This window comes from Xyrauchen texanus, chromosome 1 (assembly GCF_025860055.1).
Source record: "Xyrauchen texanus isolate HMW12.3.18 chromosome 1, RBS_HiC_50CHRs, whole genome shotgun sequence".
In the NCBI taxonomy this organism is placed as follows: Eukaryota; Metazoa; Chordata; class Actinopteri; order Cypriniformes; family Catostomidae; genus Xyrauchen; species Xyrauchen texanus.
In genome coordinates this window covers 6,495,413-6,523,350 of record NC_068276.1, presented here as the reverse complement: position 1 = coordinate 6,523,350, position 27,938 = coordinate 6,495,413, and the positions used below count along the sequence as shown (strand labels likewise).

Here is a 27,938-nt window from a genome sequence, read left to right as displayed (position 1 = left end):
TATGTTATGTTATGCTCATTGCAATACTGGTTTCAGATATTTCCACATGCATCAAGCAGTTGTTCTCTGATAGAATTGAGCTCCACTAAGCCTTCTTGCAGTTTCTTGGCCAGGCTTTTAACCTCAGCAGTCACCTCCTTCTTACAGCCCTTCTTTACCTCCTTTGAGTCTTTGGTGAAGTACTTGTCCATTCCTTTATGCAGGCTGGCCAACTTGGCCAGTGTATTGTTTGTGATCTCTTCAGCATGTTCTACCGGGTCACTTACGAAGCTAATGGTTTGGAGGCCCCGTCGTACTTCCCAATCACCAGTGAAGTAGTTGTTTCGTCGTAGCAATGGGTGGCCACGTAGGCGTCGAAGACCTTCGGTGATAAATTGCAAACAGCGCTGCATCTCGACCAACTGGGTCTCATAGTCCTGAACGATTATTTCAATCTTTCTACGGTCCTGAGTGAGGATAGAGTAAAACAAGTGGCAGTTTAAACGTAGTCATATGCCAAAGGAAATATTTTGTTCAAAGTCTACACAGACAGACTATATCTTTCTTCTTCTTCTATTTGGGCAATTACAGGGCCAAGCACTCCAGTGGAATACTCCCTGTAGGGCTGCATAGAATAGATTTGGGTGGGGCACTTCTTGGCTGGCAATTGAATCCCATATTTGTAATGCTCTGATAAGGTCTTATAATGCATTCATAATGTGTCATAATACACCTTATATTATGTTATAACTTCTCATAAATATATACTTCTCATTTATAATGCCTTTACAAGGCATTATCAATATAGAAATATGGGCTTCCTAGAAAGTGTTACCCATAATTGCTTTTAACTTCAAACCAGTAGGTGGTGCTGGTTTGAAACTTTGCACACACTGTACCCTAAGGGCATGATGGCAATGACAAAGTTTCGTTTCAGTATGCACAAGGGTTGCCAAGACACAGCCTCACTTCCTGTTCTTGGCATCAGATTTGTTGGCCTGTTACAGTCTAACAGTTTTAAATATCAAATATCCAATTACTCATTGTGAGGCTTGGTCTGCCTTAAAGATTTTGCAAGGTCTGCATAAGGTAAACCTTCGAAATTTTGTAATTATACATTAGGTACCTACGTTCAGTGCTTGGCCCCTAATAATGAATGAAAACAAGGCCTTTACTGCATACATGCATGTTGTTGACATTATCCATGATGGTTGCTGAAGCTGCTGTGATGCCGCCCACTGTGGCCACACCTAGTCCAATGGCCGAGATGACAATGGAAACACCAAAAGTGACAGGAGCTAGGATCAGGCCAACAATGGCTGCAGCTCCGCCCACAGCTGTGGTGGTGCCTCCAGTGATGTTTGCGATTTTAGCATGATGGTGGAAGTTACTGAGGTCATCAGCGATGGTGTATAAGATCATCACATGCTGGTAGAGAAGTTCAGCTCGCTCCACGAAGAGCTTCATGTAAACGCGGAGGCCACGATGGACCTTATCAGCAATAGCTTTAAATGATCTTACAGAAGACAAATGAGTGAGAAGTTAATGAAAATGTTTGAGAGTTTGAAGCTATAATAAACACTGTGGAATACTTAGAAGCAGAATTGGAGTCATAACAAGATCCTTCAAGACCCAGACCAAAACCAAACACCTTAAGACCCAGACCAAGGCCTGTTTGTTCAAGAACCAAGATGTCCATTTTTAAACCAACATGAAATTGCATTTAAAAACCAATTTTTGTTCCATAATCTGATTTATATCAGGGGTATAACTGGGGGTTAGGAAGGACATCTGGCGTAAAACCTGTGCCAAGTCAAATATGCAGATCTCGGATGGTCCGCTGTGGTGACCCCTAACGGGAGCAGCCGAAAGAAGAAGAAGAAGAAGAAGAAGAAGAAGAAGAAGAAGAAGAAGAAGAAGAAGAAGAATCTGATTTATTTCAGAGTGAAACAATAAGAAAGAAAAAAAAAGTACAAGACTTGATTTTATCCATCGGCAATTGATTGGATGGTGAAATGTGGTCTAAATGACTTGTGGTTGAAGTGGAGGGTTTGAAAAGGTAAAAGGTCTTGGTAGTGTTACCCAAAAAACTTCCGTTTCAGAGGTGGAGCACTTTATTATATTTTGATAAATGATTACCAAGGTAAACATGTCTTTTTTTTTTTTTATTGGAATAACGTGCACCAATTAAATCATGCATAATAAAGTCAGAAATTACATAGTGTAAATTTTGGTTTTATGTTGCTTTAATTAAAAGAATTTGAGAAAATCCAGAATTTATAACCAGGCACGATAACATTCCAGCAACCACCAATCTGCCAGTCCACAGTAGTCATGACACGGTTGCCCAACGAAGTGGGGAATTCCTACTCCTGTTATTATTTTGCCAAGCTCCACTTGAAGCTTCCACAGGAAATTCAGTTTGTCTGTGAACTCTTTCTAAATCGGTGTGCGTGCTCAAAGCAGACAGGGCTACCTGGTGCAATGTTACAGAAATAGAAACCAACCAATCGACAGAAAGTCCCGTCATGCATTGTGGTAAGTTAGAACAAGAAGTCTGATTAACATGAAAAAGACAAATATTTGCGTCATGTCTGGTTAGGACACGGTGTTAATGCTAAACCATGACACTTTGCAGAGTTGCCATTGAATTCTTGAGAATACTCTGAAATTAAGATATAATTGGTTGAGTTAATTATCACCTTTAGTGTGTTGGAAATAGACTTGTTGGAAATATTGTTTGAGACTATGAAGACGTGGTCAGATTTACCTTAGCATGGCTAAAGTCTGTGGGCGAAGTAGTCATGGGCGGACATGAAGCATGTTTGAAACACACAAAAAACGCTGCACTTCCTATAGGTCAGCCCCACAAATGTACGTGTCAAAGTTCACCAAACTTGAACCCCATGCTCAATTTGCCACCAGAAGCCCATCATGAAAAATTCCTGATCATGCGGATTCCTATTGGAATGTCTGTATATGGCCCGTGGAATTTGCCGTATGAAGGTAAATGTGCTCACACCTCAACCCAACATCAAGACCCAGGTCACATTTATGTGGACCTGAGACGTCTCAAGACCAAGACCACAAGATGAACACTCCAACTCTGCTTATGTGGATAACTACTTTTGAACATAAGGCTTGTTTCACACCGCGCGTGAAAGCAGCGCGTAAGCAATGCATATATTTTTTTGGCTGCAACTTTTCAATTTCGCATGTGCACTGCTTTAGCGTTCAGTGTAAAACAGGCATTACAATGGAAAGAACCAATTAAAGATCCTTTAAAGAAGGCTTACATGGTCTCATCCTCTTTAAAGCTGAATTGCTCATCAGAAGGCAATTCATCCCAGACTAAAAAGGGCAAAGAAATTTGACAAATGTTAACACTCAGATTTGATTTGAACTGTGTAATTGTAATCTATTTTGTGTTAAACCTACACTCCACTGTATTCCACCACTCCATGAGGCTGTCAGTGTCCTGTAAATAAAAGACTCATGATTAATGATATCTTTCCAACAGCTAGTTTTTATAAATGAATGCAATTAGTTCACACACAAATTTAAAAAAATGATGTCGTCATTTACCCTTTGAATTGAACATGGCTTCATTAAAGGTGCTGTATGCAATTCTTGGCGTTCTGTAATTTTCACGAGACTGAGCCATTGAATTAGCCAAGGCCCTCTTTCCAAAACCCTGCCCTCCAAAGATTACATTGAGACCGAAATCGAGCAATAGAGCAGCATTGTGTGTTCCCATGGCTATCAAATACTACAGAAGCACAATAGCGCCCTCAACTGACAAATATTATGAATCTGAAAATGGCATTAATCCTCAATGATCTGCTTCAACATCAACACGATGAGAATGCGCAAAATCATTCACAGGCAGAAAGTGTAGGCAGCGGCAAACAGACACATTTTTGTTTGCCGTTTACAGAGTCTGATGAGGAATCTCGGGACAAATATTTTAGCGATAGGCCTATTTTTCAGGGAGTAGGAACATTTTAAGCATACTTTCCATGATAAAATAATCACTCACAACACCTTTAATGGAATTCTGGCCAAAGTAAAGGTGCCCATGTAATTTGTAATGTACATGAACAAAAACTTAAAACAATTATTTTGTGGTAAGACTGACCCCTTCCTCTTCTTCCTCTTCCAGCCTCTGATCTTCCTCTTGACCTTGTGCTCTTCTCATGTCCATCTGAGCAGACATCCATTCAACCTTCCAGGGAAGGAGTGATGAGAGTAAAAGAGAGAGAGAGGAGTGAGGCAAGATCAAGAGAGAAAGAAAATAAAAATACTTCAAATAATCCACTTGGTTAATTAACCGAAATGTTAACTCGCCCTTGTGTTAGTCCAAGTTGTAAATTGTTCTTCTTCTGACAGTTTTGTAAATGAATAATAACTCTTTTTCTAATGTTTTTGTGAACTGAGCTCATATTGCGTAAAATAGGTAATGTACTGTATATATCTTCCTTTATGTTGGCAGTTTATTGGGTATCATTTACCCTACTCTCTGAAAAAAGAGAGGCTGCAAAAAACTCATCAAGCATCAAGAACAAACAATTTGTATTTGGTTGAATTGCAGCATTTTGTAGTGTAAACCTCAAGTTCTGTTTGGTCATTTTTGACAGATTCGATTTTTATTAATTAATGAATAATTTTTTTCCGATAATTATCATGTTGTTCATCGGAGAGGTATAAAACTTTTCATCTTTCTACAATTTAAGCACACACAAAATCCTGAAAAGATTCCCTTAATTTAAAGTGGTTTTCCAAAGAAAAGTAGCACTTGTTTTTTTATAATGTCTAAATATGTATATAAACAAATGCAGAACATGTGATAATATCTAGAAATTAAGTTACAGTATTGAGTGAAGCTACAAAAAGAGGAACACTGAGGCCACCTATAGGCTATACTTGTCATTGCTATAAATGGTCATGTTTATGTCATGGTTTCCAGCAGATGGCCGCAGATTACACTAATGCATGACACATAGCATAGCATACTGAAGTCAAGGTAACAAAAAACTGTACAAAAAAATATATATATATTTTATATAAAAATTTAATGTTGAGCTCATTATGGTCTAAATACATAAAGTCCACCAAAATGCAAAAACAAAAAAAGTGACAACAATATTAGTTAGATAAGAAGTTTGATGCACAAAATGTGTCAAAAATGTGTTATTATATGTATGGAAAAAAATGTGATACACGAAGATTGTTCCGGTCAAGTGTTAGCCCAGTGTGAAACAAACTTTAGGGTTAAATGAATAATTTCCTTTTACATAGGTAATTCATATACAAATACCTTAGTAGCATCAGATAGGTAATAGTCTCCAGAAATAGCACCTGGAGGCTCAAGGTAATCAGGGAAGTCCTTTACAACTTTATTCTGAGAAGAGCAGGTGCACATATATACACAAGATGAGGTCGTAGGGAATGATGTTACTGTAGTGTATGTACTGATACAAGCACAAATGCACACACAAAATTACCTTGAATCCTTTGTAATGCTTGCTAATGTTTTGGGATTTCTGAGGCTTATTGTCCTGAGGAAAAAAACACCAGCTTTAAAACACTTTTGTGTAAAGAATGAGAGAAGTATAAAAATGAAAAGATAAAATATACAGGAGTGTATTCCTCCCAGTCAGCATCCTCCAGAAGCTCATGGTCACCAGCCTTGAACAGATCTGCACCCTTTTGAGAGACCTCATCCACGGTGCACTAAATGTTTTAGAAAGATGACATCAACCGACCTTTTTGTTAGAATCTTACATTTGCTGGCTATTAATTCTTGGGGTATACAGGGTTCAGAAGTCAGACAATATATCACCTTTGAGTCTCGCTGGGGCATTGATGGCACTTGAAGAATTGAAGATTTCTTTAGCTGCAAAAAGTCAAATAAAAATATGCCAATGAAAAGATAAAACACAGGTAGTAAAATGGTAATTATGACAAGGTAATTAAAAAAAAAGACAAGTTTGTTCACCGCTGGAGCATAGTGGTCTATGGTTGTCTGTTGTTTGACCTCAGCATCTTCAATACTCTAAAAACACATGCACAGGTGATGTTTGCAAATATTCCCTTCAATGCTGTTCATGAATCATTTAATATTCATTTTCACATGATTCTCTGGAATGCTTAATTGAGATTGGTCAGTGGTGGCATTCTGTGGTCAATTATTTTTGAATAATAACACTATAACTGACATTATCCCTGGCAAGGGATTTCCTATATAGCTGTGCTAGTTCTATGTCTTTCATATCACTCCATACTTTAATATAATTACTACTCAAAATCATTTAAAGTCAAATCGATATTTAACGTCCATTTATTTATTCGGTGAGTAGCCAAATAATAAGGGGTCACTGTTGCAAAATAAGAGTGGTTGACTGTACATCATCCCATGCATATAAAGTCTGAAATGTAATAAATTTTTTTAACACACCACAAATGCTGAAAACTGTAACAAGGCATTAAAACCTCTCAGTTATTGCTTTTGAAGGTTTACCTTTGAATGTCTTCTTTGAAAGCGAGGAATTTTAAATTTTATTGGCTTCTTCTGTGCAAACAGTGGAGAAATAAAATGAAAGTTTTGAATTAAGAAATTCATTAAGATCACAAGATCACTTTAAACGAAGAACTTACTGGTCGACAGTCTTGCATCTCTTGATGTTTTCCATAGCCGTCTGAAGGTGTGGCATAATCTGTTCCTTTATAAAACTCCTTCTTGTGATCGGCTGCCTAAATGTAGAAAAAGATGACAATTATTATACACTGCCATCCAGAAGTCATTCTGTGAAATTGGTGCCTTTTCCATTTTGAAAAGATGATTTTTAAAGTAAATTCTGTAAACACTCCATCCGACAAAGAATGCCTTAAAGGGATAGTTCACCCAAAAATGTAAATTCTCTCATGATTTACTCACCATGCTGGCATCCCAGATGTGTATGACTTTCTTTCTTCTGCTGAACATAAACAAAGATTTTTGGAAGAATATCTCAGCTCTGTTGGTCCTCACAATGCAAGTGAATGGGTGCCAACATTTTGAAGCTCCTAAATCCACATAAAGTTAGCGCAAAAGTAATCCATATGACTCCAGTGGTTAAATCCATATCTTCAGACACGATATGATAGGTGTGGGTGAGAAACAGTTAAATTTTTTAATAATTTTATATCATAAATTCTCCTCCCTGCCCAGTACGGGGAGATATGCACAAAGAATGTGAATCACCAAAAACAGAAGGAGAAGAATGGGAAAAATGTTGCCCTTATGTGGATTTTTGAGCTTCAACATTTTGCCACCAATTCACTTGCATTGTGAGGAACAACAGAGCTGAGAAATTCTTAAATCTATGTTTGTGTTATGCTGAAGAAAGACTATAATACTATAATAGAACGACTATAATAGAATGCAGACGGTGGAAATCCCAGAGAAGAACTTAATCCAGCACATTTGTGCATTGCGCGAGCGATTTCGACAAATCTACTTGCGTCTAGACATAGCACACGCTTGCACGAAAATACCAAAATGTTGTGGTATTTCTTGAAAATCCATGCCCACTGACTTTGTGCTTATGACTTACGCCATAGAGATGCGCTTAATGCTTGCACTCTAAAAAAAGGTCCCTAAGTGTTTATAAAGACATAATCAGCCATTGTAGTCGTGATTTGTGTTAAAGTGAATAAAACGACAGTTGTGGAGCAAAGACACCATCACAAATAAAAATTCAGAAATTAGATCGATCAAGTGTCCTACCTTTAAATCCCATGAAGGAGATCTGACAAACCCGTTAGAATATGAACTCTGGAAGAAGTAAATTCATAAGCAATTGGCTTGTCTGAAGTGACCAGAAACCGAATATGAAATTCATTCTGAATGTGTATGTACAGTTCACACCTTAAAATCACCAGGTGAATATCTGTGTCTAGCTTCAGTCTTCAATAATATGTCTTCCTAGTAACAAAAGTATCAAATGAAATATGGTGTTAAAGTGGACACACATTAACAATCAGACTCATGTATTTGCAAGTAGACTTCTTTACCTTGAACTCTGAGTGAGGCGTATAACCACATACTCCTTTCAATTCATCCAACCTGTGTTTTTCCTACAACACAGGTGATATTATGCATTAATAATGCAGGATACAAAGATGGGGTTTCCAAAAATATCTACATATACGTATACTATGTAACTCAGTATAATGATATACAGCATATAAACAAACTTTCAAATCTGGATGAGGTGTGAAACCACAAGCTCCCTTCAGTTTAGAGTCGTCACTCTCCTGCACATGGTAAGTTGACACATGGTAAGCATTAACAGTGATGTAAGTTAAAGACAAAGGCCACTAGAGGCTGTGGGTACACTTATTTTGCCATAATATGGCAACTAATTATTTTGTAAAACTTTTATAAGACCCCAATTTATTACTAATAAGAAAAATGAACAATTCTTTGCTAATTATTTATAGTTTCTTAGCCAAACTATAGGTTGTTTATGGTTGTAAATAGTCAAAAGCTCATTCAATCAGAATTTAGAGCCAAAACTAGCAGTCAACCGATATTGATACACACACACACACACACAAACACACGTTAGTGGCCAAAAGCTTGGAATAATGTAAAGTTTTTGCTCTTATGGAAAAATTGGTAATTCAATTGATCACAATGTATAGTCAGGACATTAATAATGTGAAAAATTACTATTACAATTTGAAACGTATCTTCTAGAACTTATTAAACTACTTCAAAGAGTTCTGATCAAAAAATCCTCCACGTGCAGCAATGACAGCTTTACAGATCCTTGACATTCTAGCTGTCAGTTTGTAAAGATACTCAGGTGACCTTTCACCCCACACTTCCTGTAGCACTTGCCATAGATGTGACTGTCTTGTCGGGCACTTCTCACAAAAGCTCAATGGGGTTAAGATCCATAACACTCTTTTCCAATTATCTGTTGTCCAATGTCTGTGTTTCTTTGCCACTCGAGGTTTTCTTAGGTTTTTCTGTTTCAAACGTGGCTTTTTCTTTGTAATTCTTCCCATAAGGCCTGCACCCCTGAGTCTTCTCTTTACTGTTGTACATGAAACTGGTGTTGAGCGGGTAGAATTCAATGAAGCTGTCAGCTGAGGACATGTAAGGCATTCATTTCTCAAACTAGAGACTCTGATGTACTTATCCTCTTGTTTAGTCGTACATCTGGACTTTCACATCTCTTTCTGTCCTTGTTAGAGCCAGTTGTACTTTGTCTTTAATGACTGTAGTGAACACCTTTGTATGAAATCTTCAGTTTTTATGGCCATTTCAAGCATTGTATAGCCTTCATTCCTCAAAACAATGATTGACTGAAGAGTTTCTAGAGAAAGCTGTTTTTTTGCCATTTTTGACCTAATATTGATCTTAAGACATGACAGTCTATTGCATACTGTGGTAACTCAAAAACAAACACAAAGACAATGTTAAGCTTCATTTAATAAACAAAATAGCTTTCAGCTGTGTTTAATATAATGGCAAGTGATTTTCTAGTACCAAATTAGTAATTTATCATGATTACTCAAGGATAAGATGTTGGAGATGTTGGATGGCTGCTGGAAATGGTGCATGTCTAGATTTGATAAAAAAAAAAACTTTTTTCAAATAGTGATGGTGCTGTTTTTTTACATCAGTGATGTCCTGACTATTCTGATCAGCTGAATGCCTCTTTGGTGAATTAAAGTACCAATTTCCTTCCGAAACAGCAAAATATGTACATTATTCCAAACTTTTGGTCGCAAGTCTATACTGTATATAGGATGGCCAATATGTTTGTTTGCTCACATCTTAAAAATCCATAAAGGGGTTTGCAGGATTTTTGGCATACTTCTATGACTTTTTGTACAAAACAAAATGACTGTGACGTCATCGTGAGCAACAACTTTTTACAAATAAATAAATAAGTAAATCGCAAACTTCACCATGTGCCCCCGTTTTTTTTTTTTTTTCGTTTTTTTTTTGGGCCAAACAATTTAAATACGTATATACTGTATATATGTATTTTTAAGCCAATTTGAAAACACACACCTACATAGATACCTTGCAAAAAAGGTTTATGCTCACCTTGGAGAAGAAAATAACGTATCCTCTATGTGGAACAAATTTGATTTTGACTTTCTTTTTTTGTTTCTGTAAAAGAAGAAATAAGTTGTAATAATAAATAACTAGAAGACAAGACAAAACAGAAACATAGTCTGTGCTATACCTGTCCATCCATTTCCTCTGGATTTTCCTCTTCAGGATATTTATCGATCTCAGGTACCTGTAAAGTATTGTTTTATTATGTTTGTTAATCAAGGCCCTCCACTTTGGACTATCAATAAAAAATTTTTATAGTTAACACAATTAAACTCAAATGATCTGTGGCAATGTGCCTCAAAATATGACATGTTAAGATAAAATTTTATTTGCAAGACTAAGCATCTTGAAGACAGTAGACCCTTTAAAGAGGAAAACTGCAAATGGACGATTGATTTACGATGCCTGCCACTGGGCAAAGTGCTACAGGAAGTGTGAAGTTTAAAGATTTTATCCAAAGAAGGATCTTTGGAAAAATACTTCAAAAAGAAGGCACTACAACAACTGTGTGGTTTAATCATTGTCACACAAATCAGGAGTACAATTGATTTAGATTTTTTGAATAGATTTTTCAATCTATTACTAACGCCCCACCAATTTATGATATTAAAACACTTTAAAACGCATGACTTTAAAACCAAAACATTTTAACACTTGTATTACAGATCTACCAATATATACACACTTATTCCAATGATATTAACTTGTTTGTTAGCTCACTTGAAAGGGTGTTGGACTTTGAACTCAATGGTTGCTGTTCGAATCCAACCAAAGATGCACGGAAGCAACACAAAATTATGTGGATGCATTAGTTAATGTGTGTTTTCTTTTTTTTATTACGAATTTGCATTTTGAAACACTATCGGTTAGGGTTATGCTGGATAATGGCAAGGATGTCTGTTTTTGTTAAACTCACATTTATCCTATTGGTTAGGTTTAGGGTAAAGTTTTAGGTTAGGTTTCACCTATTAAAACCTCCATCTAAAATTCACCTTAAAAATTATGTTGTCTGATTACAACATAATTTCACTCATTTTGGCAAATGAGTGAAATTAGAAAGAGAAAAAGCAAATAAAAGTTGCAATCTTTCATCTCAGTTGGGAAGAGTTATGTAGAGCAATTATATTTATTAAAATACTACCAAATTACTATCGTGACATCCCAAAAAAGATGAGTGTTTTTAAGCTTAATGCTCTTATGGAGTTTTAAATGAATAAAACCTACCTCCATAACTGAAACCTGGCCAATAGTGTCCTAAAAAGGCAGACGAGAAGGTAGTCTTTACCAATAGTGTCGATAGTGTCATTACCGACAAACATTACCGATAGTGGCATAAAAGCAAATATGAGACGTGACGCAGCCACGTCATTTAGTGACACTTCTATGACACTTTCTGCCAGGGCTGGACTGGTAATCTGGCACACCGGGCATTTTGGGGCCGATCGATGAAGGACTGGCCATCGGGAGAACTGATGGGTCCGGTGGGTCGGCCGCAAAACGGGCCGAATGGGCCGCGATATGCTAAAATGAGCCGCTGCGTTATGCAGAACGGCTTAATGACACCTAATTGTAATAAAGTTTTACCAAAACAAATCAATCAAATACAATGCAAATGCAAATTTAAAATACAAATAGACAATTTGTTTATGACAGCAACATTGGGGAATACAGTAAACATAACATTTTACCTTTGATTCCCTGCGCTGCATATGAATAATCTTGGGTTTTGATGATTTCTTCTGATAAGAAAAAAACTAACAAAATCTAAGAACAAATATTGTAAAAAAAACTAAATTTATGTTTCTGAAAGGTATAATGATTATTGAAATAATTTATGTTTCATACTGATTTAAACTCTGCTGCCTCATTCTGGTCTTTATATGATGAAAAAATGCCATTCGTGCCGTCTCCATTGAGCTAATGAAATTTAAATTCCAAAAAAGAGAAACTTATAATGTATTCCTTTTTTCTTTAAGGTTAAAAACAGTGCTGATCATACATAAAGATATTTATGACCAAAAGCAGAGAAATCCCAGCAGAAAACAACACCTCACCTTGGAACCCCTACCCAGTGTGTCCAGCTGAGAAGACTTAGGCTCATCTCCAATTTTATCCTGAAGTCAAATATTTTCCATTCATGCATACATAATTGAAGATATTGTGTTCTTTAATTTAACACTAACTGTCAAAAATGTTGCATGTCATCTTGATATAATTACCTTTGAACTTCTTCTGTTCAAGAAAGATGGTCGTCTCGCTTTCTTTCCTAAAGTCTAAAAACATCACCGGGACAACAAACATGAAGAAAAATAAACAGATGCGTAATATAATTTTGAATGTATTATTTCAGGACACCTACCAGCTTTCCATTTTTCTTTGCAATAACATCAGTACCAGGAGGTCCATCAGACACTTCTGCAATCTAGTGGCAAGAGAAAATGTCTCTGTTATGTATGTAATTTCGATTCCCTGAGATGAAGGGAATGAGACATTGTGTCACTAAACTGACGCTATGGGGATTGTCCTTCTACATGACCTAACTGAAACCCTTCTACAATAATGCCAATTCTAAAATTTGCTATGGTTTTTAAGCCTTTCCTTTTAGGCAAGAAGCTGTCCGGTCTAAAATCGGGTGCACAAACATCATTCCTCAGAATATTTTGACTGATGAGGGACAAAGAGCGCATCGCTTGCTGCTCAAAGAATTCTGAGTCTGTAGTGTGGCCAGCTTACGCATATCTCGTTCCCTTCATCTTAGGGAACCGAGGTTACATACGTAACTGAGAAGTTCCCTTACGATTCAGTTAACTTAACATTGCATCGCTAAACTGACGCTATGGAGAACCGAGTCCCAATCATGCATTTACATTTATGCATTTGGCAGCTTTTATCCAAAGCGACTTACAGTGCACTTATTACAGGGACAATCCCCCCAGAGCAACCTGGAGTTAAGGGCCTTGCTCAAGGGCCCAACAGTGGCTCTTGGTGGTGCTGGGGCTTGAACCCCCGCCCTTCTGGTCAGTAACCCTGAGCCTAAACCACTGAGCCACCACTGCCCCAGTTATCATGCCGCACTACATGACATAATCCTCCCAGAGAAGAAACATGATGCCGCAGTCCTGTGGGATGGCGACCGACATTAGTTTGCCACAAGTGAATGACCCTAATAGTGAGCCAGGAGGAGAACACTCAGAATGGATATATGAACTAATAGTCATATGGTATGAATTAACCCCTTCACTAACCCAGTCGGGAAGGAAGTTTTATTTATAATGTAATTGCTTGTGATTTTATGGGAAATTACAATGATGGGGAGCCTGTACTTAGAAGGAGGGGCATAAATAAATGTTTGGCCAATGAAATAGAAGCGTTGTAGACAGAGAGGACTTACGATGAAATAGACGTTATGTCTAGGTTGTAAAATGTGTTTGAGAAGACCATCCTGCTGTACAACATATGTCTTGTAAGGACACACTGTTCGTCCATACCCACGAAGAGGCCATGCATCTAATTGAGTGTGATTTAGCACCAATTGGGCAATCAACTGGATTGCGCATCAACGATCCAGTGGGAAAGACTTTGCTTGGAGATGGACATTACCATAGCACACAAAGAGCTGGTCAGACAGTCTGAACTGGCAGGTATTTTCAACGTATGTGTGTACCACTCGCACAGGGCATAACAAATGCAAGGACTGTTCCTCATCCAAATTAAACAGCTAAATTAAAAGACCTGTAGGTGAATCACCTGCGCTCTGAAGGGCATGGTTAGAACCTTAGGCACATAGTCATTTCTGGATTTGACAGTAGCTTTTGAAAGACCCAGACAAAACTCAAACATGAATTGTCAACTAACAGTGCTTGCAAATCATCGACCCGTTTTACTGCGGCCAGAGCCAGCTGTAATGCAGTCTAAAGAGAAAACACACGCAATTCAACATAGTCCAGAGGCTCGAAGCGAGGCCCCGCAAGGGCTTTAAGGACCAAAGTTAGGTCCCAAGTCCGAACTGTAGCTGGGCGAGGGGGGTTCAGCCACCTCACTCCCTTAAGGAACTTGATGATTAATCATGTTTGCCTATAGAGGTGCCGGCTTCGGGTGCGTGATACACAGATATAGTTGTCATATCAATTTTGAGTGTTGACAGAGTGAGCCCTGCGTCCAACCGCTCTTGAAGAAATGTGAGAATTTCAGATATGGGGCAGTACACTGTGTCTTTGCCATGAGAAAATCACCAATTAGTGAACACTTTCCATTTCAGTGCATAAAGGCATCTTGTAGATAGCCTGTAAAATGGTGTTCATAACCGACCAAGTCAGTTCAGGCAAGTTTAGCATGCTCCGTTCAGGGGCCACACATGCAGGTTCCACAGCTTGGGCTGGGGATGCCAGATTGTGCCCTGCACCTGAAAGAGGAGAACTCTCCTCAGCTGTATTTCCCATAGAGTGCCATCCAGAATCAAAATCATTTCTGTAACCCAGGACTTATTGGGCCACTTTGGTGCAACCAATAGAATCATTTCTTTGTCCTCTCTGAATTTGCATATGACAGAGTGAAGGAGGCACACCAGGGAAAATGTGTATTTGCATTTCGCAGGCCATTTGTGGGCCATTGTGTCGACTCCAAATGGAGCATGGGGCTTGGAGTACCAAAGGGGACAGTGGGCGTTCTCCGTTAAGGCAAATTGATTGATATCTGCTTTGCTGAATATTTCCCAAATCCTCAGTCTGAGGATGAAGTGTCCATTAACCCAGCATCGTTCCTTAGCATGACAATAGGACCACACCATAATTCAGATGACCAGGAACATATGTCACCCGCAGGGAGAGGAGATGATGCTCGCTCCATAGGAAGAGGCGACGTGTCACTCTCAGCATTGGCAGGGAAGGAATTCCACCATGGCTGTTTATGTACGCAACAACTGTCGCTATTTTGGACAGAAAAGCCTTCAAGGCTAGGAAAACGGCCAACAGCTCCAGGTGGTTGACATGCCATGCCCTCTTTGCACCTGTGCAGGTGCCGAAAGACAGGCGTCCGTCACACAAAGCCCCCCGACCTGCGTTGGAAGCATCTGTGGTCACCACTGTGCACCTGAAAATCTGCCCCAGCATGACACCTTGCTGGTAGAAAGTAGGAGCTGTCCAAGGTGCTAGAGCAGCTAGACAGCGGCAAGATAGAGTGATGTGCATGTGCTCTTGGCGCCAGGCAAGTTGTGGCACATGGCACTTGAGTCAGCACTGTAGAGGTCTCATGTGTAAAAGACCTAATGAATTGACAGTGGATGCCACCTCCATAAGCCCGAAAGCTTTTTGAAACAGCTTCAGTGAAAATGTTCTCCCCTGTTTGAACTGAGACAGACACTGGAGAGTGGCCTGAACGTGCTCGCTCATGAGATGCACGTGCTCGCTCATGGAGTTGAGACAGACTCCCAAAAAGGAGATTTGTTGGCTGGGGGAGAGCGTGCTCTTCACTCTTAATGGGAAAGGAGGAGGAGGGAACTGGATGAACCATCAAAGTAATATTTAATGAAAACTTAAACAAAAAGACACAAACATAAACACACATTGAAGCTGCGTGTGGCTCTCTCTCTCTCTCGAACTGCCTCGGCTGATTAGCCTAATTGGGTTCCGGGCATGCACACTCACATCCCAGCCCCACACTCCTCCTTGTCACAGGCTCATTTAGATATATATATTATATAATACTATATAGCAATAAAGGATACTCAGGCCAAAGCGCTGTGTGGGGCAGGTGTGTCACTGAAACGAGGATCCGTTCAGCAACGAAGCGTCAATCGGCGAGGTGAAGAATGTCCACCAGAACATTCCAGGGGAGCGGAGAGTCTTCTAAGCTTGTGAAGATTCTGTCCGCTGGCTTGTATATTTTGATGCCGAAAAATGTAGAGGGCTTCTAAGATGAGAGATGAATCGCTGTCTTGAAGGAACAAAATTCTGAGGAATGGTGTTTGCGCACCCGCTTAAACACCATAGCAGTTATTTTAGAAGAGTTTCAACTTGGTCATGTAGAAGGATACTTTCCATAGTGTCAGCATAGTGATGCAATGTCAAGTGAACTGAATTGTAAGGGAACAATATTTATACACAATATTTTTTCTTTCAAAAAATATTTTTATGTTTTCTATTTGTTTTTTAGGGAAAAAAAACAATGGAATACAAAACTCCTCTTTGGGTGAAAAAATTCAACTGTTGTCCTAATCAGGACATACAGTACACTGACTTACTTGTATATAATCTCTTCTAAGTTTTAATTTCCCCACCTGATAAGAAAAAAGAATACATAAAATCAGTGAAATGCCAATAGTTTCATGTTGTACTATATTTCACACCACAAGGTGCAAACTTACTGGTTTCCATTCAGGGGACAGTTCTGGGCTGTTTTCTGGCCAGTCCTCCACGCATGTTTCCTGTAAATCACGTGTTTGAAATGTGTGCACAACAAACAACTTTCACATATAAAGCCATCCTAAATAAATACACATCTACAGACACGTTCTTACCTGACCAATTAGAAGAACATTTTCAAAAAACGGAAGATCATTCTCTGATGCTGGTGTTTCGTTCTGTCAAATCATAACAATGCATAATGGTGATGACAAATTCTGATAGTGTTGAGCATGGAAGAACTTAAATAAGAGGTGAAGTTGCACAGTCATGTATTTAAATGCAATTTAGAAATTTACATTTAAAGCTGAAATTTATCAAACGTATACTTCAGACTCTAATTCTGATTAGTTGATTGTAAAATAGCTGTAATATATGCACACATGTGAAAAATAAAAGTTGAACCTTTCTGTAAATGTATGCTTACAAATGAAAAGATGTATTATTTGCAATTTTGTGATGCAGTGCTTTAAACACTGGACTACAGTTCCAAATAATGCAAGTCGCGTCCAGCATAGGATGGTTATTAAAAACTAGAATTCTGTTGATCTGTTGATAACATTGGGCTTACTACAACGTTGACTGTCCTTCACTGCATAATTCCTTCTTCAATCTAAAACTACATATCTGCAACAACAACATGTTCTCAGCAATTGTTTCGAACTCTCAACTTGTAATGTCTCTTTGGCATCATTCATAATTTTCAATTATGTGCTGCAGTGGTTAAAACTCTGGATTTTGAATAAAAACGAAATTGTGAACCACAGTTCAAACACTGCCTCAACTATTCTTACTATTGATCCTCTGTTGTACTAAAGCTCTTTGTATTGTGCTTAGTGAGTGCCAGTGGTGCTTGGCCCCGATAATTGCATTTATTATTATTTTCCTTTTAATGTGTAGTTTTATGGGGACCCCAGGAAGACTACCAACCACTTTTTGGCTCTCAATACAGAATAAAGAAGTTGAAAGTTGAATTCTATTCACCTTTTTCCCTGAACACCAAAGTATTCCACAACCCATAAAAAAAAGTAGAGTTCCGGCAAACTTGCAACAAATTTGCTACTCATTATTTCCACATGCAAATGAGCTTGTGATTTGCCACAAATGTTTGCCAGTAGTTTGTAGCTCTTCACCACTAGTGGTGAACCTACAGCAAACCTTTTGGTGACAATTAAGAGTTTGACGCAAAACTCTTCTGCATGTAAAAATAACGAGAGGCAAATTTGCAGCATAATGTGCCAGAACTCTACAGTATAAGGGAATTCATAACAGAAGTCTATTTTTGGTTTCCGGTCTCCGGTGTTTTTCACTCGCATTGGTGCACGTTCATGAAGCTATGGCCCGAGATTAGTTACATTGATATCATTAACTGCCTCGAGTTATAATGACAAGTTGGGCCTGAACTAATTTTTTCTCCAACTAACAAATGGATGTTGTTCTCCATTTGGATCAGTTATTTGGGTAGTTTTTACATTGCTTCTTATGGAGGCTGTAACCAGAAAACAGTCCATCAGAATTATCATGGTGGTGCCAAGTGGTTGGTCCTGAAAACTATGGATATTAATGTGCATAAGAACACTTCCTACCCATTGTAAAAAAAACACTTATACCACATAGCCTCTTTTGGATTCTTAATTAAATTTTGAACTTAATATCAGTTAGTTAAGAAGACACAAAAAGGTAGAAAAACAGTAGAGTGAAATAGGAAGTAAAACAGTGAAATAGTTTAATAGTAAAACAATATAATGCAGTAAGAAAAACATTCAAAAACAGAGAGAGAGAGAAATAAGGTATTTATATTAATATAAATTAATTAATTTATAAGTATTAATATTGATTAGCTCAAATGCACAAGTAGACATTCTATAAGACTGACCTGGACGCTAGCAGTAGAACCAGGGGTAGGTGTGGAATGGGTGTAGGGCAACAGCGTCTGAAAAATAACATTATCCTTACATTTCATGAATGTGGCCAAGATGGTGGGATAAAAAAGGAATTATGAAAAGTCATTACTGAAGGAGATAGTACCTGCATGGATGTGGAAGGGTAACTGGTAGTTTTAAGGGCTCTACTGCGCCGGGCAGGTTTTAGTGGACGTCTCCTAAAAGTCTATGAGAAGAAATTATTTGACATTTTATACTGTGTAAGAAAGAAAAAGGTCCCAATGTATTCTTGAAACCCCCATGAAAACACTTCAAGAGAACTGTTTTCTTTTCTTTTGTATATCCTTTTGAAGACGGATCTTTGAGTTTGATACATAGAAGGGCTTTTTTTAAATAGCCAATAGACAATAGATATATCAATAAACTTTATACTAGGTGACAGCAGAAATGTAACTGTGCCTATGCCCCAGTAAATAAAGACTAGCGACGCCCCTGGAATACACTAGCACATAGATGACTTCTAAGCTAAACAGCAGAATAAAAGCCACAAAACTCCAATTTAATTTTCATAGGGTCTTTAATTGAAAATGTACTCACCAGGCTTGGTGAAGTGTTTGGGGAAGGTACTTCTGGTATCCCTTGGACTTTTCCATTTTGCAAACCCATAGGAGAAATGTCTTTCTTTGTACCATCTGGGCTGGTGAACAGTGTAGCGTAATCAATCCTGCTGTGCTTGGACTGTATATCATTCTGAGTGTTGGCTGATATGTCCAATAGAGGATCAAATGCCTTAATGTCATATGACATTGAAGTTGGGGTCTGAACTAATGGTGTGGACTGGAAGACTTTGTTTCCAGTGATGGGGGAGGGCATCTTAAAAATATCATCAGACAATGGGGTGGTCTTAGAAATATAATGAGAAGTGGAAGGTATAGACTGATGCAAGATATCAGTTGTCAAATGAGTCTCAAAAAAACTGGCCATCCTGGTGGACGTTTCTTGGAAAACATCTGCAGAATCGAATGATGATGTGGGGGAGGTTGCGTCTTGGAAATCCTTCTGTCTGGAGATTATACATTCCAGGAAATAATCCTTCTGATCGGATGACGAGGAAGATTGTGTTTTCTGATTAGCTGGGGCACTGTGCGGAAGATCAGTGTGAACTTTTCCATTTGAAGGTTGGAAAATGTCTGTTTCTTCATCCCAAATCCCAAATGTTGGTTTGGTTTGAAAAACATTAGGTATGTAATTGTTGGTGTCCTGAAAACAATCTGGTGGAGGAAGAACAATCCAGTCTGGGGGCATGGAAGGAGTCCCGCTTAAGTATAAATCTGGAAATGGTGGTGATTTTGTTTGTGTCAGATGAACACAATTACTTTGTCCTGTGTTATATATTTGTCCTATGTCCTCATCAACCATTCTTACACTGCATTGCTGCAACACAAATTCATTGAACAGAACATTTAAGGAAAATATTCTGGTGACATATACTGAGCCTTACCTTAAAGGTGAAGTAACTTATTCCTGCACTCTAGCATCAGCAAACAGAAATGCACAAAATGTTTTAAACACTTCCCTGAGCACTCCTCCCATTTGCCATTGGTCAGACAGATTCTCACCCAAACTCACTTCATTGGTTAAGCCAATGTTAGCATTGTTGGGATGGTGAGGATGCTCAAACAAACCGAGAAATGAAAGTTGGTGTGTGTGCGGGGGGGGGGGGTCAACCTATGAACAGTTTAGTCATAGTTGTCTCTGCATAAAAACTGTCATTAGTGAAAATATTCAAATAAATTACACAAGTTACCTTTAAAGGTACTCATGACATTTTTAATGTCCAAGGTATATGTCCAAAAAAGGATCAAAGGCCTACATTTTTTCACACCAAAAATTGTCCCAAATATGCAACATAGACATACTGATAAATGTAGAATATTGAACTGAACTTTAGGTTACTGTAAAAGCTTAAGGCTTTTAACACTAGAATGCATACCTAACTTCAACCCCTTCAAATGCTTATGTGGGTCGAAAAAGATATATTAGATGCTGGTTTTTTAATAAAACATTTTTTAAAGGCAAATTAGCTGTAATGATTTTTATTAATAATTATTACATGGCTCTCTGGAATACTTGATTATGATTGGACAATGGTGCCATCTAGTGGTCAGATATTACTCTGTAACAACTGCACATCCGGGGATTTAGATGAATCAGACCGCTCAGCAAGACATCTCTCCTGCTTCTCAGCTCAATGTGTGATCTCTACAAGTAAGCTAATAAAATAATTTTAACTCAAATCAATGTTTCATGAGCATTTATTTATTTACTTTGCAAGTAGTCTTGTAATAGGCTGCATATTGAAGAGTCAAACAGTAATTTTTACAAAGTAGACAACAGAACTCGGACGCAAACCTGAGGTGGATTTCAGCTGTTCAGCGATATCTTTCTTCTCAAATTATATAATTTTAAAGCAAATCAATATTTTATGTCCATGTGAATTTATCTATTTCTTTAGTAGCTATGTAATAAGCGGGATAATATACAGTCAGCTGGTTGTTATCACAAACTAAACCCCCTCAGGGTAATACAAGCGCTTCGAGTTGGTGCCCCGATCACCCTGTCAGGGTTTATTGTGCGATAACAAACGGCTGACTGTACATTATCCCATACATAAATATTTCACCCTTAAATGCATACCTCAGGACTTTTGTGACCCAGAACCTCATTCTACCTCATTTACCTCATCCATTTCTTGGAGTTTTGCCCTCACTTCTTTAATATTCCTCAACTTTTGTCTTATGAATTTTTACAATAATTTTTTTTTTTACAATCCTAAATGTTTAATTACCAAAAGTGTATAGGGTCTTAAGTGACCCGAGATGAGTAATAGTGTCACAATATACAGAATATTTCCACTTCTATAACTCATATATTTATTTAAGTTTACAATCACAGGATATCTTTTACTTTGTTCATTACAACACAAATAAGTGCCATATTCATACAAATTATACTAAACCATGTCGTTGTTCTGTGCAATGGTGGTGAATTATCAGTAACCCATGTATGCGTGTGCACATACATATTAAACATGTTATTTGTTACTCAAAGTGGAGCTGTTGTTTCTGTGATTGACTTGATTTCCATTTGACAGTGTTCTTTGACGGAGAAGTAACGTGGAAGTAAACTATAGCAAGTACAACACATGAACACTATGATATGCCAATTGCCATTTCGGTGTACTACTGAAATTCTGTAAGTTCCATCGTTCTATCATTAATAAATCAATTAAAAAACACAACAAAATATAACAACTATATTCTATTCTATTATTTTCTAATTGTCTTAAATTGCTTTTAAAATTTGACACTATCTGGGCATTTTGTATGCCCATTTGTGATGGATACAAGTTCCAGGTCCCTAAAGACCAGAGGTATGCAAAAATATTTGGCAAAACGCACATATTTAACAGTTAAAAGGTTGGTTTATCATTTATTCAACTCTAAAGGGTTTCACACATTAAACACGGAGGAGTTTTAAAAGAGAGTATACCTTTATAACAGTAATATGGGCAATTTCCATGTTTGGTGGTAAAATTTGAAATGTCTCATCAAACCTTCCCACACATACATATAAGTAGGCTACAATGTACTACGATCAAATAATGTTTTTATGAAAAACCTTATGTACTTAAATGTTAAACAGCAAACTGCATACTACACATAAATACATATTGCTACATGCTTACTACACAAGCATATGAAAATTAACATGACATTTAACTTACAGTATATTTAATCGCATAACACATGGAAAGTGAAATCAATTAATGTATTACTAGAGTGATACCAGTTTAAGTGCATTACATACCATAGTAAAACCATATGGGTCATAATAGGACACACTCTAGGGGTACTGATACAAACTCTCTTATAATTTAAAACATTTTCAACTCAATGTAAAATAGTTCACATTATCTTAGACACCTTAATTGAAGAATATCTGCCGTTTCAGGTGACAAGACCACTTCATGTGAAAATGATTGTTATGGTTAGGTAACCATAATTATGGTTCATTTTTATTAAATAGGTACAAAATGCAATTTCCATGATCCTGAAGAAGTTTATCAAAATCTTACCTCCATTCGCAGACCTGAGAGACCAAACAGTGGGTCACCATCCTGTGACAGACACAATAACGAAAAAGGAAAAATGTTTGATACGTTCCAGAACACGGTACGCTTTACTGAGTGACACATCTAAAGGCATCCCTGTGGCATCTCTGAAAACACACGCACATCACCTAGACGTCTATTTGATGTGTGTGTTTACATCTGGAAGACATTCTTTTTACAATGTTTGCAATATCAAGAATTGGTGACTTAGACGTTTAGAAATCGAGTTTACCCCGATAGCACACAGAGGCAACATCTCAGAGATGTCTGCTTTAGGTTGTTTTATCTGGAAAGCATCGCAATCTAAATAACATCTGCTAAACATCTTAAAAAGATCAGACTTACAAACACTATCATCAAAGACATCTGCTGAACGTCTTATTGACATCTGAGAGGAAGATGGGTGAACTTAAAAATACGTCTTCCAGATGTAAACTCACGCAGACATCTGATGTACAGTATGTTTGCTATCAGTGTATCCAACGATCATGAAGTTTACCATCAACATAACGACGCATTGAAGCCCAAACTATGTGACGTCAAGCAACTGAGCAGTACAGATCCGGAATTAAGGAATAACATTTATTAAATTATATTTATAAAATTTGAACTCTCACAGTAACATGCATGTAAAAATAAATAACTAAATAAAAATGTAATGAGATTACAGACTCAAAAGTTTAATAAACGCGCCATTATCCGTTTACCAACGCACAAAACTTTCATCTTCATCCTTATTTTAAACGTTACAAATGTGTTCACCAAGATCAACTTCCACAGAAATCGTTGTTTATAGTGGAAATTGTTCATTTTAAGTTAAACTCGGTTGTGTCATCGTTTAGTTGTACAACATCTTATACAGCTTATTTAATTCATTTTTGAACGCTGCCTGTGTGAAGCATTTCATTAAATAAACATAAACTTACCGTGTAGCGTAGAGTGGTTGTCAAAAGCTTGACAGGAAACGTGAAGACGAACTTAACCACTCACCAAACTTGTTATTTTAAAGAATGAAAAAAAATAAAGCCAATTATTTTCACTTGTGCAACAGATGTTGTCTGGCACACATCTCCGTTAACACTTACCTGGACGAAAATATGCGGACCTGTCTGGCCTGTTGTGTTCACCTTTAGGTCAAATGTATCGCCCTTTTATCTGCCGATAGACCGAAACCAACCGAAATGTGTTATTAAGAACTTTTGAAGTCCTTAATAGATCCCTCTGGCTCGTGAACAAGAAAAACTCGTGTTCACATCACGGTCAAAATGCGCTCAAATTGTTTCAGTGTGTATTTAAATCATATCAAACTCTTTGGCACAAGATCTATTGAATGAAATATAAATGAAATAATTATTTACCTAATGTTGAATTGGGCTTCTGTGTTTCAATAAATCACGTCGAACTGTTTCTAAGTTCAATTAATACATTAATTTAATAAAGTAACAGGCGAAAAGGGAAATATGACATTATTGGCTTTTCGTTAAACACACTTGAATTTGGTAAACCTTGCACTATAATTCTGTGAACAAAATAAAGGTTAAATGACATTCCTATTATGTTTTCAACTTTTTTTGTAGTTAAATTCAGTAGGCCTACAGCTGAGACGGTGATGCATTTGGTTCAGGGGCGTAGGCTCGATCTGAAAACAGGGTGTTGGGTGCGCGTGTGGGGGGATTGGGGGGCACATTCTAAATCTCATCAGCCTCTATTCGCAATATGACGGTTTTAAAGAATTGATAAGTGATAAGAATATGCATTTTTTTTTTTTTTAAGAATATGTTTGATGTTTTTAAGAATATGTGATATGATTGGAAAGGCAGCATTTTAAATGAACTTTAAAAAAAAAACTAAGCATTTTTTATAATATTATTTTATAATAGAACTTTAATAATAAGAACTAAAATGTATCAACCATGAATGAATGACAATTCTCATATTAAACTATATATATATATATATATATATATATATATATATATATATATATATATATATATATATATATATATAATTGAATGAAACTGCTGTCAAACATTTAAAACATTGACAGCCATAAGAAAATAATTTAAGCATTAAAAAAAAATAATAACAAATAAATAAATAATAACAAAAAGTGTCAGTGTCAAAAATGATCTTACCTGAACAATTTCATAAGCTTGTGTCACCTCTCTGTGTACACATTTGTCCCGGTCACGCAACCTTTCTTTTTATAATTTTGTATTTTTCTAAAATAGATATGCCATACACATCATGTCATGGTTATGGTGGGTTTGTTGCATTTCTTCCTGTGTGTATACGTGGCTGAATGTTTCCCTCTTCTGTTTTATGGACTGAAAAACCAAATCCTCTGAATTTACATGATTTAATCATGTATATCGCTTCCTCGTGAATCAATTAAGTTACAATAACATATTTTTTCCTCTTGGTTTTATCTCATTAATTCTTTGTCAGAAAACATAATTTCAACAATGGAATGAACTTACTGTATTTTAAAACAACCCAGTTAAGTAGCCTTAATGTGATTTTATAAGTGTCTCTAACATGATTCATTTTCTCTGTTTGACATAATATTTTTGTGTCACATTCACAAAACTATTATGTCATATTTTTTTTTGCATCAATATTTTGTGTCATCATTTAGCCCGGCTTCTGGATAATATGAATTTACTGTATCTTGTATTTATTCACACACATATGCATCTGATATAATTATTATATAATTAATCTATAACTATTCTATAACCAAATGATTTTATTCAATCATTATTAATTGTATGAGAGAGAGATTGTAGTTTCTTTAAAGAGCACCTGGTTTTTAAACGTGCCTAATTTTATTTTAAAGGACTCATACAATAGATTTACATGCATCCAAAGTCAAAACTCACTTTAATTTTGCTCATAATTTAAATTGCAGCATTACCTTTTTTTTCCCAGTGTCAAAAATGACTTGTTCAACGATCCATTCTAAAGGATTCATTCTAAACTCCTCCTTTCAGAGAGCCTACTCTGCTCTGATTGGTCAGATGTCCCAGTCTGTTTTGATTGGTCTACTGCATAGTGTTGTGTTTGAGGGCGGGACAAAGCTGTTCACGAGCAGCCAATGAAGACCAGAGGCGGGGTTTTTTTACCAAATTTCATAGGTTAGTACAGGAAGAAAGACTGGAATTACTAAGAACTCGTTTCAGGTGTTCAGAATCGGTTCTTTCTTCTGGGAGTCAATAACTCCATTAGTTGTGCACTTTGATTTTTGAAACTTTGCAGACTTTTTTACATTCACAAACAGGTATATAACACACTACATGAAAGGTAATATTTGTATATATACAATATTTATACAATATCCATTCATCAGCTATTGTCTGCACCTGTCGCTTTCCTCCTGCCTATTTATACCCTCTCTTTTTTGTTGCCGGATTGTTTCTCGTGTTATGTGCGGCCTCGGCTCTCCAGTCCAGTCAAGTTTCATCTTGTCTTGTTTGTTTATTGTTCCTGTCTAGTTTTTTGTTCTTCGCTTACCCAATTGGTTTGTGGAATTAGTGGAATTATTGCTGTTTTCCATCTCTACTTACCAGGGTTACTCACTTTGTTGTTATTCCGGTTCTGCTCGCCAAAGAGTCTCAATCTGCTCCACTACCATGCCTCTCAGCTATCTCTGCCTTCCCCGCGGCTATCATTGCTTTATCACCATTGTTGTCATTGCTGCCTCAACTGCTACTCAACTTTAATGACTGTTATTTCTCCTCAGTTTTACCATCTACCTGTGTCCATATACATCATCATTAAACTGTGTTTGGTGTATTTCTGCATCTCTGGGTCCTTCCTCACAAACTCTGGCCATTATATTGAATTTAGATGAATGGTAATGGCGATGCGTCAAACAAAAAACATGAAAAAGTCAATGAAAATATCATTGTTTAGATGTATACAATGACATAAGATTATAGCGTTCACACACACACACATGACCCTATTGAAAAATTCCTAAATGTCACCTTCAGTTTTTTGGCTGGTGGTTGGACATTATTGGTCATTCAGTGTTTCAGTGGGAAAAGATTAACAATAAAAAGGTCAGAGATTAAAAACTCGCTAAAAGTAACTAAAATGTTAAAAGAAATTAACAACATTAACCACGACTTCTCTTTTTGTTCACTTCTTGTCTCAGATTGATTGCTTATTGTCAACAGTTTAGTGTCTGTTGTGCTGTCTGGCAGGCTGTTGGACTCATTAATATTAATCACATTTGCTGAGGTCATAATAGTATAAAAACTTAAAAAGAAATTACTCAATCAATAATTTATCTTGGCACACCCACACAAAAGTTTCTGCCTACACTACTGCTTTGCAGGGCAGTATGTAGATAATGTATACCTGTATACTGTATATACAATACATGCTAATTCTAGTTATATAGTTTAGATCTATTAAATATGAATATTACACCTGTTGTCTGAATGACTGATGACAGCATTTTGTTGTCCATTGACATTTAACCTTAACATAATTCTTCTGCAAACATTTCAAGTTCCGTTAGACATTGTGTAATGCAGTTGTAATTAAATGATATATAAAACAAGTAATTATAATGACAATGACAGCATTATTGAGTAATTCAATTACTTCCGTGGAAGGCTGGAGGATGTCCACTGTGGGAGGAGATTCAAAGCGCTCATCCGCCACACCCACAGTGACTGGTGAGCCGCAAAGTTTCAGCGCCACCTCCACGAAGTTGCACAGCGTGCAGTGAGGACACGCCGGAGGCATCCGCTCTGAAGAATTGAATCGTTTAGTCAATTGGTAACGTCAGTCCTTGAATGGTAATGTTTGAAAATAATGTTTGATGTTGAGAATTATTGTCTGTTTCCACTCCAGTGTTTGTTCTACTCCAGTTTGTATAATTGAAAGACTTAAAGATTCTACTCCTGCATCTCCTCTCTTCCACTAAACGTTACACACACATAGTTAATTCCAAAAGGATTGTTTAGCGCAAGACATGTTGAAGATTAGCGAACAGTCGGTCAATTCAATTGGTTTTCGCTCTCAATGGGGTGCTTGGTAAGTTGTGCGTGGATTGCGGAGAGTAGCATGAGCCTCCACATGCTTTGAGTCTCCGCGGTGTCATGCACAGCAAGCCATGTGATAAGATGCGCAGACTGGTGGTCTCAGAAGCGGAGGCAACTGAGACTTGTCCTCCGCCACATGGATTAAGATGAGTAACTGCGCCACCAAGACGACCTACTAAGTAGTGGGAATTGGGTATTCCAAATTGGGAGAAAAGGGGATACATTTTCTTTTTAATTAACTGCAAAAGCCGACAAGAACCTGTAAAAATATATACATTACGCCCATATATACATCCTCCAATTAGATGCTTTAATTGTCAA

At 37.3% G+C, this 27,938-nt stretch overlaps 1 protein-coding gene across 1 annotated transcript; it reads right to left on the bottom strand.

Annotated features, from left to right (window-relative positions):
• Positions 1-19: 19 nt before the first annotated feature.
• Positions 20-27,318, bottom strand: LOC127626655 (uncharacterized). The gene is made up of 28 exons (XM_052102663.1): positions 27,175-27,318; positions 22,522-22,563; positions 18,981-19,256; positions 18,529-18,609; positions 18,377-18,433; positions 16,617-16,679; positions 16,464-16,523; positions 16,341-16,376; positions 12,462-12,524; positions 12,322-12,375; positions 12,157-12,216; positions 11,948-12,019; positions 11,791-11,841; positions 10,230-10,286; positions 8,218-8,277; positions 8,035-8,097; positions 6,637-6,732; positions 6,500-6,550; positions 5,978-6,034; positions 5,822-5,875; positions 5,617-5,712; positions 5,484-5,537; positions 5,297-5,380; positions 4,118-4,204; positions 3,418-3,457; positions 3,276-3,330; positions 1,162-1,495; positions 20-446 (listed from the first exon to the last, which is right to left on the bottom strand). Exons 1-28 carry the CDS (start codon positions 27,316-27,318, stop codon positions 33-35), a joined length of 2,661 nt encoding a protein of 886 aa, XP_051958623.1. The 3' UTR covers positions 20-32.
• Between the last annotated feature and the right edge of the window lie 620 nt (positions 27,319-27,938).

What these genes read in the sequence shown, in the direction of transcription:
- LOC127626655 (XM_052102663.1), bottom strand. Translation starts at nt 27,318, where the DNA reads ATGCCTCCGGCGTGTCCTCACTGCACGCTGTGCAACTTCGTGGAGGTG. An exon ending in ACCCTTCCACATCCATGCAG is followed by an intron (nt 18,434 to 18,528) that starts GTACTATCTCCT and finishes GTTATTTTTCAG; the next exon opens with ACGCTGTTGCCCTACACCCA. An exon ending in TGCCCCAGCGAGACTCAAAG is followed by an intron (nt 5,713 to 5,821) that starts GTGATATATTGT and finishes TAAAACATTTAG; the next exon opens with TGCACCGTGGATGAGGTCTC.